This window comes from Zophobas morio, unplaced genomic scaffold, assembly GCF_036711695.1.
Source record: "Zophobas morio isolate AGI-343-1 ecotype UQ-CSIRO unplaced genomic scaffold, CSIRO_AGI_Zmor_V1 ptg000178l, whole genome shotgun sequence".
NCBI classification, from domain to species: domain Eukaryota; kingdom Metazoa; phylum Arthropoda; class Insecta; order Coleoptera; family Tenebrionidae; genus Zophobas; species Zophobas morio.
Window position 1 is genome coordinate 37,529 of NW_026972282.1, and position 12,145 is coordinate 49,673.

The 12,145-nt window shown below is 32.7% G+C and overlaps 1 protein-coding gene across 1 annotated transcript; it reads left to right on the forward strand.

The window, feature by feature from the left end:
* Positions 1 to 3,070: 3,070 nt before the first annotated feature.
* On the forward strand, positions 3,071 to 9,327 carry LOC135145721 (uncharacterized). Its single transcript, XM_064077858.1, has 16 exons — positions 3,071 to 3,101; positions 3,245 to 3,298; positions 3,731 to 3,958; positions 4,738 to 4,788; positions 5,029 to 5,085; positions 5,217 to 5,273; positions 5,331 to 5,462; positions 5,525 to 5,617; positions 6,222 to 6,359; positions 6,421 to 7,270; positions 8,031 to 8,067; positions 8,342 to 8,440; positions 8,490 to 8,718; positions 8,998 to 9,016; positions 9,069 to 9,131; positions 9,261 to 9,327. Exons 1-16 carry the CDS (start codon positions 3,071 to 3,073, stop codon positions 9,325 to 9,327), a joined length of 2,205 nt encoding a protein of 734 aa, XP_063933928.1.
* Positions 9,328 to 12,145: the final 2,818 nt, after the last annotated feature.

Genomic DNA, 12,145 nt, shown 5'->3' on the forward strand with positions numbered 1-12,145 from the left:
ACTTCCCCCTCAGGCCCATTATAGGCTTATTTGCCTACGACCAAAGTATGATAATGTCATATAAAAGCGAAAGCTAAGTGAAGTTTACACGGAAGCTCATATACAGAGCGCAAGCAATACCCTCACTGATATAAGAGTAACCAAAAACATTAACTCCTCTCTTAGTAACCCTATGCAAGAATGAATTTAACCAGTATAGTATATTATGCCATATCTCAACACCCCCTGGCCGATCTCATAGCTAAGAGACTCAACATTAACATTCACTATTTAAAAGGTTATCTACCTGCAGACTTTAGCTTTCAAACAGACGCACAACCAGATTATAAAATACATGATATATAATATAAGCTAACTTATTCTTTTACTTTTTACTCTGCCCTTTTTTTTCATATTATTATTTTGGCTTGTCGTTCCACTTCAAATTGAAAATAAAACCCAAGACTTTAACAATGACTTAATAATCAGGGACAATTTGAAAATGGTCAAAATTACAACAGGATTAGAGTTTATAATGTTTTTAAGTCTATTAACATTTTTAAAATTATTTAAGTTAATCGTTTGTCACCAAGGCGTATTTATTTAATTATGCAAAAGGCAACTTATTCCTTATTTGGTAGCTACTTATTGGTCAAGAATAAATATAAAAATTAAAAGCATAAGATGGGGAATATTAAATTAATTAATTCAAGTTATAATAATCTTTTCTAATTTATAAAATAATAAATAAAATTCATACAAAACAAATTTATTAAACATAGCTGTAGTGTAGCTGCTTTTTCTAATGTAGCTATAGATGCAAATACTTAGTTGAAATGCTAATATAATAACTTTCGTACATATTTTTTTAAAAATAACTTAAAAAGGTTAATGACTTTGCAGATAACAAGGGTAGGTACAAAGTAAAAGCCACTTAATAGTAATATCACTTTAATAAAGTCTAAGTAATTTAATTTCATTGCGGTGTAAAGCGAAAACTGGTCCTCTACCCAGGAAATAACTTCTTGCTCTAAGATCTTTAAGTTAAAACCATTTAAACAATTTTTTTTAACACTGGTATATTACCGCCGGTCTTCTCCAGGCCTTAAACCGCTTAACCTGAATTCCCCTTAAAGAACTGGTCGGGGCCCGAGCGCCCCCTAATGTATGCTCTCTATAGGGCTATGATTGTCTCGGACTGAAAAAGCGGAAAATATCGGACACGGACCCCCGCCTTTCGGCCTAGTGTAGTAGAAAAACGCTAAAACACCACTGAGGGAGGCAGTCTTAGCACAAGACCCTAGGCCACCTGGAGACGCTTGCCAGAATCACTTCCAACAGGCTACCCCAACTATGAGCACCTCACGCATAAGGGGGGACCCTTTTTAAATAATGTTTTGATGTTGTTTGCCATTTTTACTTCAACATGTTATAATGCTTTATATGGTTAGTACATAAAGTATCCCAAATAATTTTATAACAGGAGTTTTTAATCATTAGTACAGTAATCTAATATTAGTATTATATTTAGATGCCAAATTAGTTCTAGAACACGCAAATTTATGCTAAAAGCTTCATTCAACCAAAATTAAAAGCATACAAGTTAAAGAAATAACTACATTCTCTTACATAGCAGGGTGCTTTCCCACAAAATGCTGAAGTATTTTTAACTATTTGACTGTAAAGAAGCAACAACAATAAATCAAAATATAGTCGAAAAGACGTAAAATGACGGATGAATATTAACTAAGATTATAATATTTTTTCTACAAAGTAAAAGTTAATTTTCCTAAAGAATTCATTTTGATAATTTATGTTACAATACTCTTTAGTAAAAATTTGTACAGTTACTTTAAGCCAATGTTAGTTAGCACTGATATTTTAAACTTCGGCTGAGGTAATAACTGGTTTACAAGCCTAAATTACTTATTTAATACTTCTTTGCATAAGTAAACGAAAAAGCTTCAACTTGTTTATAGCTAGGTTTAATAAGCAAAGCCTTAATTTTTTAATATTTTTCGGCAGCTTTTGGGCACCAATATTTAATTTTTCATTATATTACTAAGCAAACATCTTCCAACTAACTTAAAACTAGGCAAACCTCATACTGTCGAATGTAGTATATATAACAACGTACTTTAATTTATCCAAAAAGAAGTTTTACCCGAAGAGAGGCAGATGCTTAAAATTTTTTAAGCGCAGCTTGCTTAGTCGAAGCATGATACACAAGTACTCCAGCAGTGGGCTGGGGATGACGGAGACTTATCGGTCTCAAGCTTTTCGCTTTATAGGCTTAGTATAGTGGGACCGCTAAAATTCATTATTATGACAGGTGGTTCATTATACCCCAGGCCTTTTGGAGGCACCAATAAGCATTGCTGCCAACCAGACCTTCGCATATATCAGTTCCCCACTTGGGGCAAGCACTTTTTTGTGAGATTAATAAGATTAAAAGGCTCATTAAAAATGCATAAAGTTTATAACTACAAGTCTAAAAAATTATATGTTAATTGGAACTATGAGCCTCTCTTTACTTAGTTTACTTAAAGTTTTTAATATATACTCTTAGGTAAAACAGGGTAAATTAGAACGCTATTTAAAAAAGTAACTTTTGATCTAATAATTAGTGGTACAAACTTAATACACATACTATTATTATAGATAATCTTAAATATGCAATCTATTACTTCAAATGGTTCAGTTTGCTACCATTAAATATATTTTTATTTTCCTGTTGTTAAACTATGCAACTTATTTTTGGAGAAACATTTAAAAGTATTTTAATCCTTTTTTACAATGTGTACAATAAGATGAATGATATTGGAGAGCATTGCAGTTCATAAAAAATTATAGCTTTCATTTAAAAATATTGTTAGTTAAAAAATAACGAATTAAAACTTAAATTCTGAAAACTGCCGTATTTGCATTGGCGGGGAATGGAAACTGAAAAAAATGAATCTAGCGCATATAACATTGTAGCCATTGTAAAATACATGTTAAATTTAAACTCCATAGCTGATTAGTAGCTGTTTATCTTACTAATTAAAATAAAGGAGTTTCTGTGGAGAAACATGCCTTGTAAAAAGTTCCAATGGCTGCTTCTCCTAAGGAAAAACTAGAATGTAGCTTTTGATTACTTTTCTATTTAGCAATGCTATTTCTTCTTCTTTTTTTATAATATTCCTTTTATGTATATATACCTTTTTAAACATTTTTTATTGTATGTTAAGTAGACATGTCCCTTTAATTTCATCCTTTGTTTTAGATTATTGTTACGCTATGGACGATACAGAAAAAAGTTATAAGGAGTCTTTAGTCGGTAATATTGAATATTTAGGCTTTAGTTTATAATGTATTAAACTAAAAAGTTTATTTATAGCTTATTTAATGACTTGGAAGCTTTATAGCTTGCAGTATTTATAATTATGTCGCTATTTTTAGAAATTTTTTATCGAAGGTATTATTAACGTCATTGAGGATTAAATAAAACTTAGATAACGTAATTAATATATGGACTAGTAAATAATCATCGTAAATGGTTTAGTATTTACCTTTATAAAAGTAAATTTCGGAATCTGACTATTTACATTATACTAACATTCTTATATTAAAGACTTTCTAACACACTTTAATTTTTTTTTTGGAAAGCTAGTTAATTTGTAGGGCTTAGCAATATTGTTGGGGATTTATATTTATAAAAAGGCTGCTATTTTATTATTAATTTATTTTCTCTACTAACTACTTTTTGCAGATAATAAAGGACCTCCCCATAAGGGAAATGTTCTTTTAGGAATAGGACTGTTCTTTTTTATTTCCTATTTTTTTGAACGACTGGGTTTCTTTCTTGTTCTTTCCCTGACGGTGTACCTGAAGCTTCTGGGATTCAAAGGCGGCACAGCTGCTCAACTCTCACAACTTTTCTGGACTTTAAACAGTTTGGCTTCCTTACTTTTCTGCTATTTGGCGGATTCCAAGTGGGGTGAACTTTTTTTATCTTTGATTTTTCTTCTTTTTTTTTTAAGATAAAAAAATATATTATCATTGGCTTTGCTATTAATTTTAGCTTTTATTTGCTTGATTACTATACTATAATATTCTTTCTACTTTAGGAGTTAATTTTAAAAAGGGGTTATACAATGTATTCGCTTGTTATAATTTTTTCATAATAATTAATATATATTTCTGGTGTATTTTAATGCCTACAAACTTAAGTGTTCAGAGTTTGGAAAGGATTACACACGTTATGTCACTATAGAAAATAAAGTTTAGGATTCTTTATAGCCTTAAGCCTGCTTTAATTTTATTATAACTTTATAAAAACTAGTAACCGCTTATTTACGGGTACTTTCAGAATCACTACTGAAAATCCTTATTCATGTTATTTGTTGAATTAATTTATAACCAAGGTAATCGGTTGAAATTTAATTTTTTAAAATGGTTTTTCTTTATAAAAATAAATGCATTTTGTAAGAATTTTACTTATTAAGTCTAACTCTGTATTTGCGCATTTTTAGCAGTTAGTTTTTGGAGTTTTTACGTATACCTCTTATCTTATTTACCTGTATCTCTTACTTTTTCCTTTGCTCCTCGCTATGGATTGATTCTTTATAATGGACGTTTAAAAGATTGTTTTATTATTTTCCTCATGTATTTTTTGCAGTTTTATAGTTTCGAGAAGCGCGAGTTTTAAGATTTTAGCGTAACTGTGTTTTATATATTTTTTTGATAATTTTTTTATGCATATTATTTTAAAATTAGGTCGTTATCATGTTCTGCTTGCGAGTTTAATAATTGCAACTATTGGCTATGGTAAAAGTTTAAGTATTATAAAACTAAACAGGCAGGGAGGGTTTTAAATTAAATAAAGTATACTAATAATAGTAATTATGTATAGACAAAAGTTGCAGGGCTACAGATAATTTACTTTTTAGTCAGGCTCTGTTATTACTTTTTAAAAAATTTTGATAAAAATAATAAAGGAATTATGAAGTATTTTGGGCATAATTTTGGAGAAAGCGAATTTACTACATATATACATAATATATACAGGGCTAATTTCCCTTTCCTCTCATCCGGTTATCGATAAAACTTGGATATTTTTTATTGGTACAATATTTATTTAGTAGAATTTTGATTGTTTTCTATTAAATCAAAAAATAGTTATTTAAAAAATAAAAAAGTATAAATTTTTTGAGAATAAAGAAATTTCTTGAAGTAAATTTATACTAATTTTTTAGGCTATGTTGCTTTTGCTCTCGGCGCAGGTGGCTCACGACCCCTTCTAACCGTTTTAGGTCACTAACCATTTTATAGTTAAGCACATTGTATTATCTGATTGGTGGATAAAACAGGGGCCGATCAATTTAATGTTAACGATGCCAAGCAAGTGAAACAGCAGAAAGACTTCTTTCAGTATTTTTATATGTTTGGGAATGTCGCCGCCGCCTTATCATCGGGACTTATTTCTCATTACGCCTCTGGAGGTTCAACATGTGCCTTTTTTTGAAATGACTATAGTTTCAGAGGACTATTGATATTTCTTTAGGATTCGGAGGCCCCTCAGGAAGACTTAATTATTTTTACTCCTTCATAATATCAGTAGCCTCTTACGTTGCCTCTTTATTACTCATCCTTTTAGGTGCTTAATGTTGTTTAGGCTTCCCACTTAGGGTTAATAGGTATAAGGTAGCCTTTATTTGGTGGGTCAACTTACCTATTGTGCCCTTTTATTGTCCTCGTTTAGTGTTGACTTTAGGGGGGGCTGTATAATTAGTGGCTTCTTAAGTAAAAAGTGTTAAGCGTCGCGTGACAATGCCGAACTTTATTATTTACTATCATATTAATAATCTTTCGAATTTAAGTAATGGCTCATGAAAGAGAAATAATAGTTAGAGAAGCACTTGCTAAATTTTGCTCGCTTGATAATAGTGATTTTTTTACTTTTGAGTCTGTTTTAAAAATATACAAGCGTTCATTAATTAAGTTGTATATCTGTTGGCTTATATCATTTAGCTATTCTCATTAGTACTGCGTATGGGTGCAGTGGTTTAATATTGTGTTATGTGCATTGCATAAGTTGCAATATTTTAATTTTTATTAACGATGAAAAATTAAAACTTTGAACTAAGCAGTGACACAGTTATAAAGTGAAATGACGTACGTAGCAAAAATTAATGTTGCAATCATAAATTCTATCTACGTTAATGGATTTGATATAATAACAATTATAAAAAATTATACAGTTTCCAGGAAAATTTACAAGCCCGCACACTCCGGCTCGGCTCTTACAAACTTTATACGGATTTGCTATTATTCGGCCTGTAGAAGTTTTTACGGCTTTTTGGTGTGTCTTGGTTTCCTACTGCAATTTTTTAGCCTAGGTTAAATTTATTTGTCGTACTTTATATACTTTCATGACGTCTCCCTGTGCATTGCTATTAGGGCTATCTACCATAACCCTTGCAGTGGACCACGTTTCCCTCAGCGCTTTAGGGGTGTCCTTGTCATTTATCGGGTTGGGCCTCATGATCTTTCTTAACGACAACAGCTGGTTACGGATTGCCGCTAAGAGCGGCCGCTTTAGCGAGCAGTTCATTTTTGAGTCGATGGAGCTTCTCAAACTTTTCCCTTATATTGCATTTGCAGCCATGTTTTGGTGCGTTTACACGCAGATGTCGTCCACGTTCCAGTTGCAAGGTTGTCAAATGGATACTACACTATTACGACCGGGCCAGTTGCCCATGCCAATTGGTGTGACTATTATTGCTATGGTGCCGGTATTTAACTTAGTAATATTTCCACTCTTGGCCCGCACGGGCTGCCCCGTGACGCCATTCCAGCGTATAGGCGCTGGTCTCCTCGTGGCGTCGTTAACGATGGTTGTTGCAGGCACTGTCGAGATATACCGCCGTGGAAGCCCTTATACCAACAAATTGAGCGAGTGCTCATACCGTGAAGGCACTCCAAAACCATTTCAAAGTGACTTGAGCATCCTTACGATGATTCCGCAACTCGTGCTATCCGGTCTTGCGGAAATTCTTGCTGCTATTACTTTTAGCGACTTTTATTATGTCGAAGTTCCTAATAACGTGCGTTCTGTCAGTCAGGCACTTAGTTTATTGGCAATCTCTTTTGGAGCAACTATTAATTCGAATCTTATCAAAGTTTGCGAGTCGACTGGTTATATTCGTGACAACTTAAACCAAGGAAATTTAGAAGTTTTTTATTTTATCATTTTTGCTCTTGGATTGCTTAACTTCGTGTTTTTCCTTATTGTTTCGAGACGATATGTGTACACCTTTTCTTAAGATCCTAACATTCAATAAATATTTAAATTAAAATATTACTTTGGCCCATAGTTTATTAATATGTAATAATTATGTTAAAGGTTAAAACCTAATATCTTTGAGAAAGGCGTCATTTTAATTAATAATAAATAATTTCTGCTTGGTGCTTAAAGTCAACTCTATCTTAACAGTTTTTGCTCTTAAATTAAAAGTGGCGAGGCAAACTTTGTTGTGAAAAATAATTTTTTTTTAATTTGCCGAAATCAGTACATCTGTTATCGGATTTCGCGTCTGCATGTAATTATTTAAGGAAAAGTCCCCTTTTGTTTTCTATAGAGTTATTATAACTTGATTTTGAAGGAGTAACATGCGCACATTATATATGGGAGTTTTGCAAATGAGTTTTAAATATTAATTACTTGTTTAAGCTATTCTAGTATAATATTTCTTTTTGTTAGACATGACTTTATATTATTTCAGGCTGTTATACTTCACACATTCAGTTTACGCTTCTTAACTTTTAGTATGGTTAGTTGCAATATTTGCAAGTTACCACATGGCCGTTTCTTGATACAGTATAATTGAGTCTCTAAACCTAGTATGGAATGACTGCGGATATTATTGGTAAATACATTATAAATATTCTTTTGGGAAGCGATAATTTACCAAAAAGCTAAGTTAGGTGATATAATATGCGTACATTTGACCGTGAGCAAAAATCGTGGTGGCGAATAACAATCACAGCTACATAACTTGCGCCTGTAGGTATAATCCAAAACGGAACCACAGCGGGTCAGTCCAAGTATGATCTGAGGGAGCCACTATCCTAATAGGGGCATAGGTAAGGGTAGGATTAAGATTTTTATTATTTAAATGAAATTTATTTATTATTATACTATTATTTATTCTTTAAAGTAAAAATTAGTTTTTAATTTTTACTTATTTAAAATAATTTTTTTTTAAAGAATTTAATTTTTAATTTTTTTTACTTATTAATATTTAATACATTTTTTTTATAATCAAGATTTTAGTTTTTCATTTTTAAGTAAAACCTACCGCAGGACTTATGTTGACAGCTGGTTTTTACCATTTCTAAGAGCCTATCGATACGTGTGTCTCTCATAAAACCTTCTATAGTACATGCGGACCCTGGGCCTGGGGCTTCGTTGAAGCAGGTAACAGAATCATAACTCTTCGACTTTGAGTTAAAACTAAGTCCGGCAGATAGAGATACGAATATCCATGAAGCCCAAAGAAAAAGCACCAATGGCGCCTAAAGATCGTAGAGGGTGGCATGACCCCAGGAAAGGCAGGCCTTCATTCGGCCATTATTTTTCAAATACGGACGACTTTCTATCGCTCACCTTTGATAATGCACCCAGTATTGATACAGGGAATTTAATACCTGCTCATAGGCTTAGGCTGACACAAAGTGAACTAATTAAGGGTTATGGTTAGTGTTAGGTGCTAGTTGCAGTGTTTTTGGTAACAGCACGACTACCATTATTTTCCATCTCACGTTAAAAAAAGGTGAAGGTCATCACCGAGTTGAGGAGGCAGCACAGGCGATGCAGCCACCTCCTGCCATTCTTTTTTTATTTTTTGCATAAAACAACTGAAGCATGACCATCGAAGCAGGCTCTGTACCACTAAGTTTTTTTTATTAAATTTTGCTTGCCCTTTAAAAGCACTATCGTCTTCCCCCTCCCTTTTCTATAAAATCATCTTGCAGACACCACCTTGAGCTCTCCGTATAGTACATGCTAATTCTTAACCCCCTATTATTCCGAGAATTGCGCGCAGGAATCCTTCAATGAGCTTTTGCCATAGCGATCTAGGCTATAGCCCGGCATTATCTAAAGTTAGGTAATTAGTGATATAACAGCTTTGTTGCTTGAACTCTTAGTGAGAGACTTAAACTGTGACGAAGGCTTGGGAACCTCTTTCAATGTTATACACCCTTAACCTAGTAATTATTGTTTTTTTTGTCGCCAGATCGCTATCGTACACCGAACGAATGATCGTACTTATACAGGCCTCCATACAGATGCTTATTCCTTGAGTCCAAGGCTGGCAATAGCAATATTAAAGGCTAGCAATAGGTTGCCATCCTCCGCTTCGCTGTATGGTTACTGCCCAAGACCGAATTTTAATTTGTAAGGAAGCGGTTATTAAGACGAATTACGACCTCCATAACTGTGTAACGGATGAGATGTTTAAATTCTATAAACGCCAAGTGGTAGCTTTAACAGGTTAAATACGTAAACTCATTATATTGAGATTGAGCTTACGCGTTCTTGACAACAATCTCTCGTCCCCATAAGTTCACTATTAAGGTTGTTTTTTTTTATAAAACCTTCAGAGTAGAGGAAAATCTTGAGCTTTGCTTTATCAGAGCATTACGTTTATAACTGCTCATTTTAATTAAGCTAAAATTACTTATCATACGTAGATGAGAGGTCTTTTAAACCATATATTAGGTGGTAGCTAATTTGTACTAAGCTACGAAGCCTGAAATTCATAGACCGGGCGGTGGGGTCAGGCAACCTCGAATTTATTTTTGATCTATTGGACTATATTTCAAGGTAATTTTAACCTATTTCCTACAAGGCCGCACGTGAAATATATTTATTTAATGATTTATGTATTATACGAACGAACTGCACGTCTGGCCTCTCTGATCTTCGTCTTTGGGTGCAGTTGCAGGATGGTACAATGAACGATGCCTCACATTATATCAATTTTTTTGTTGGAAGGTTACAGTAAACTCTAGGGACTACGCGGGTGGGTCTTAACTTACATCTATGAAAGTAACAACATTACAGGAATGGAACATGGAGGAATATTAATTAGGTAATAAGTAAATTAAGGGCTTATAACTAAAAAGGAAGTTCTGCTTCCACGAAAAGTTAACTTTTGTCACTTTTTTATCCATAATTTTGGTAATCTTTGCAAATTTAGATAAACGTTCGTAGGCCAGCGCTATTCTATATTGTTAGTTTAAAAAATTGGCACTCTCCTTCCAACCATAGAGGGCACTATTTAGTTACAAGTTTACTGATAGACAAGCGCAGGCTAATGTTAGAATATTGCGTTATCATATACTTAATTACTGCCCTAACTGTCATAATTATCCCTAGGAGTAATAATATAAAACTAAAAGTAGTAACATTTTGTCAAATTCACAATACTAGATAACTTTAGTAAAAATAAAAAAAAAAAAGAAGTGATTGCGAAGGTACCATAAACTTTAACTAAAAATTTGTTTTTCACAATTTAAGCTCATATTAATATATAATATATTTTATAATAATATAGTTTTCTCTTTTTTATATAGATTTTTAGGGAGTTTTCATGGTCACATATTATTACATTTTAATTTAATAATGTTATTGTTCATAAGTTTTTGGTCTTCGTCAACTCTAGAAACATATAATGTAAAAAGAAAAAGCACCGTATGCATAGTTGAACGCACATACGTATTAACATAATTAACTTAGTAAATCGCGGTAAACTGTAGTAAGTTAGTGCTTTAATATTTTTTGTTGTGCCTAATCCTGAACTCGGATCACCACTTTTGGCCACTCCTTGAGTTAATTTTTTTAAATGCGGTAATAGCAAAAATTTTGAGGAACTCAATTAGGCTTCAACTTAAACATGCAAACATAGAATACTCTGACAAACTTTCAAGGTGTGTGTGACTTGCTTTTAATGCAAGTGTGGATAAGATTTGATTGACTCGTCCCAACATATAACCAAATTACCTCATTATAGAAAGTGCCTTTTCATTAACCCAATGCCTCTTTCTCCTTGCGCTTGTTAAATTGTGCTGGGATGCTGGAATTAACAAATTGTTAACCGTTTTCATATAGCAAAGTTTACGTTAATTATTAATATGTAAGTTAATAGAATCATATTATTTGAAAACAAAGGCTGATAGGTTTAAAGTTTACAAATTTAAGTCTTTAAATTAAATTAACTTTTTATTAAGGTTTTTGCAGTGAATTATTAAGTTATTTTTGTTATAGCTACTATAGGGTGTTTTTATTGAATCCAATTAGGCATTACTAGCAATTGAGGGAACCTTCAAAGTATTTACCAGTCCCAATGGTTGTTTTATAAAGAGTCTTATTTTATGTCGAATAAAACCATAATAAATATTAAGGGTTTCGAAGGAAACTGTTGCTGAATTTTTTTGTTAACTTTTTGAAGCTAAGAGACTTTAGGTCTGTTTACACGTTGCTTGAAAGTACAACAATGGCTTCTTTATTATTTTTATAAGATAATTTGAATTATTTGATTTGGGCAGATGAGGAGTTGAAATATTTCAAGGAGATAAAGAATTTGGTTTCTGCTTTTTATGAGCATTATAACTTTGAGGCACAAACGTAATAAATATGATAATAATAAGTAATTATACTTACAACATACCCAAAAATTAGCCTTGAACTTGTCAACAGTATAGCGAATTACGAGAATTATCGCCTTACAACTACAGTTTCAAGAGATTGCTCTTTACATACGCCAGCCTGGCATGTCACTGCAGTAGTGCACACCGCTAAGACTCCCTGTTAAAGTTCTATTATGAAAGTGTAGTAGTGGAGCTGCTTGCAATTAAGTGGCCAATGAAATTCAATAACTTCCCTAATCTGGTCGTTATAGGCTAACAATCTAAATAATAAATTTATGCGTAGAATGCACTTTGCGCCATGAGTATTGCCTACTGTTTTCTTCTTATAACTTGAAAGTCGAACCTCGGGAGCATCGAAGGAGCTGAAATTTGTTTTTATTGCGGGCTCCTCTTTCTTTATCCAACCAAGGAAGACAATTAAAAGTATTGTTAAACTCATGATTTACTATTTGTGTGTGTTAACTTTATA

Coding starts and splice junctions, on each gene's coding strand:
- LOC135145721 (XM_064077858.1), top strand. CDS start 3,071: ATGGCTGCTTCTCCTAAGGAAAAACTAGAAT. Junction 6,360..6,420: donor ACTGCAATTTTTTAGCCTAG/GTTAAATTTATT, acceptor CATTGCTATTAG/GGCTATCTACCATAACCCTT. Junction 9,132..9,260: donor CCGGCATTATCTAAAGTTAG/GTAATTAGTGAT, acceptor TTTTGTCGCCAG/ATCGCTATCGTACACCGAAC.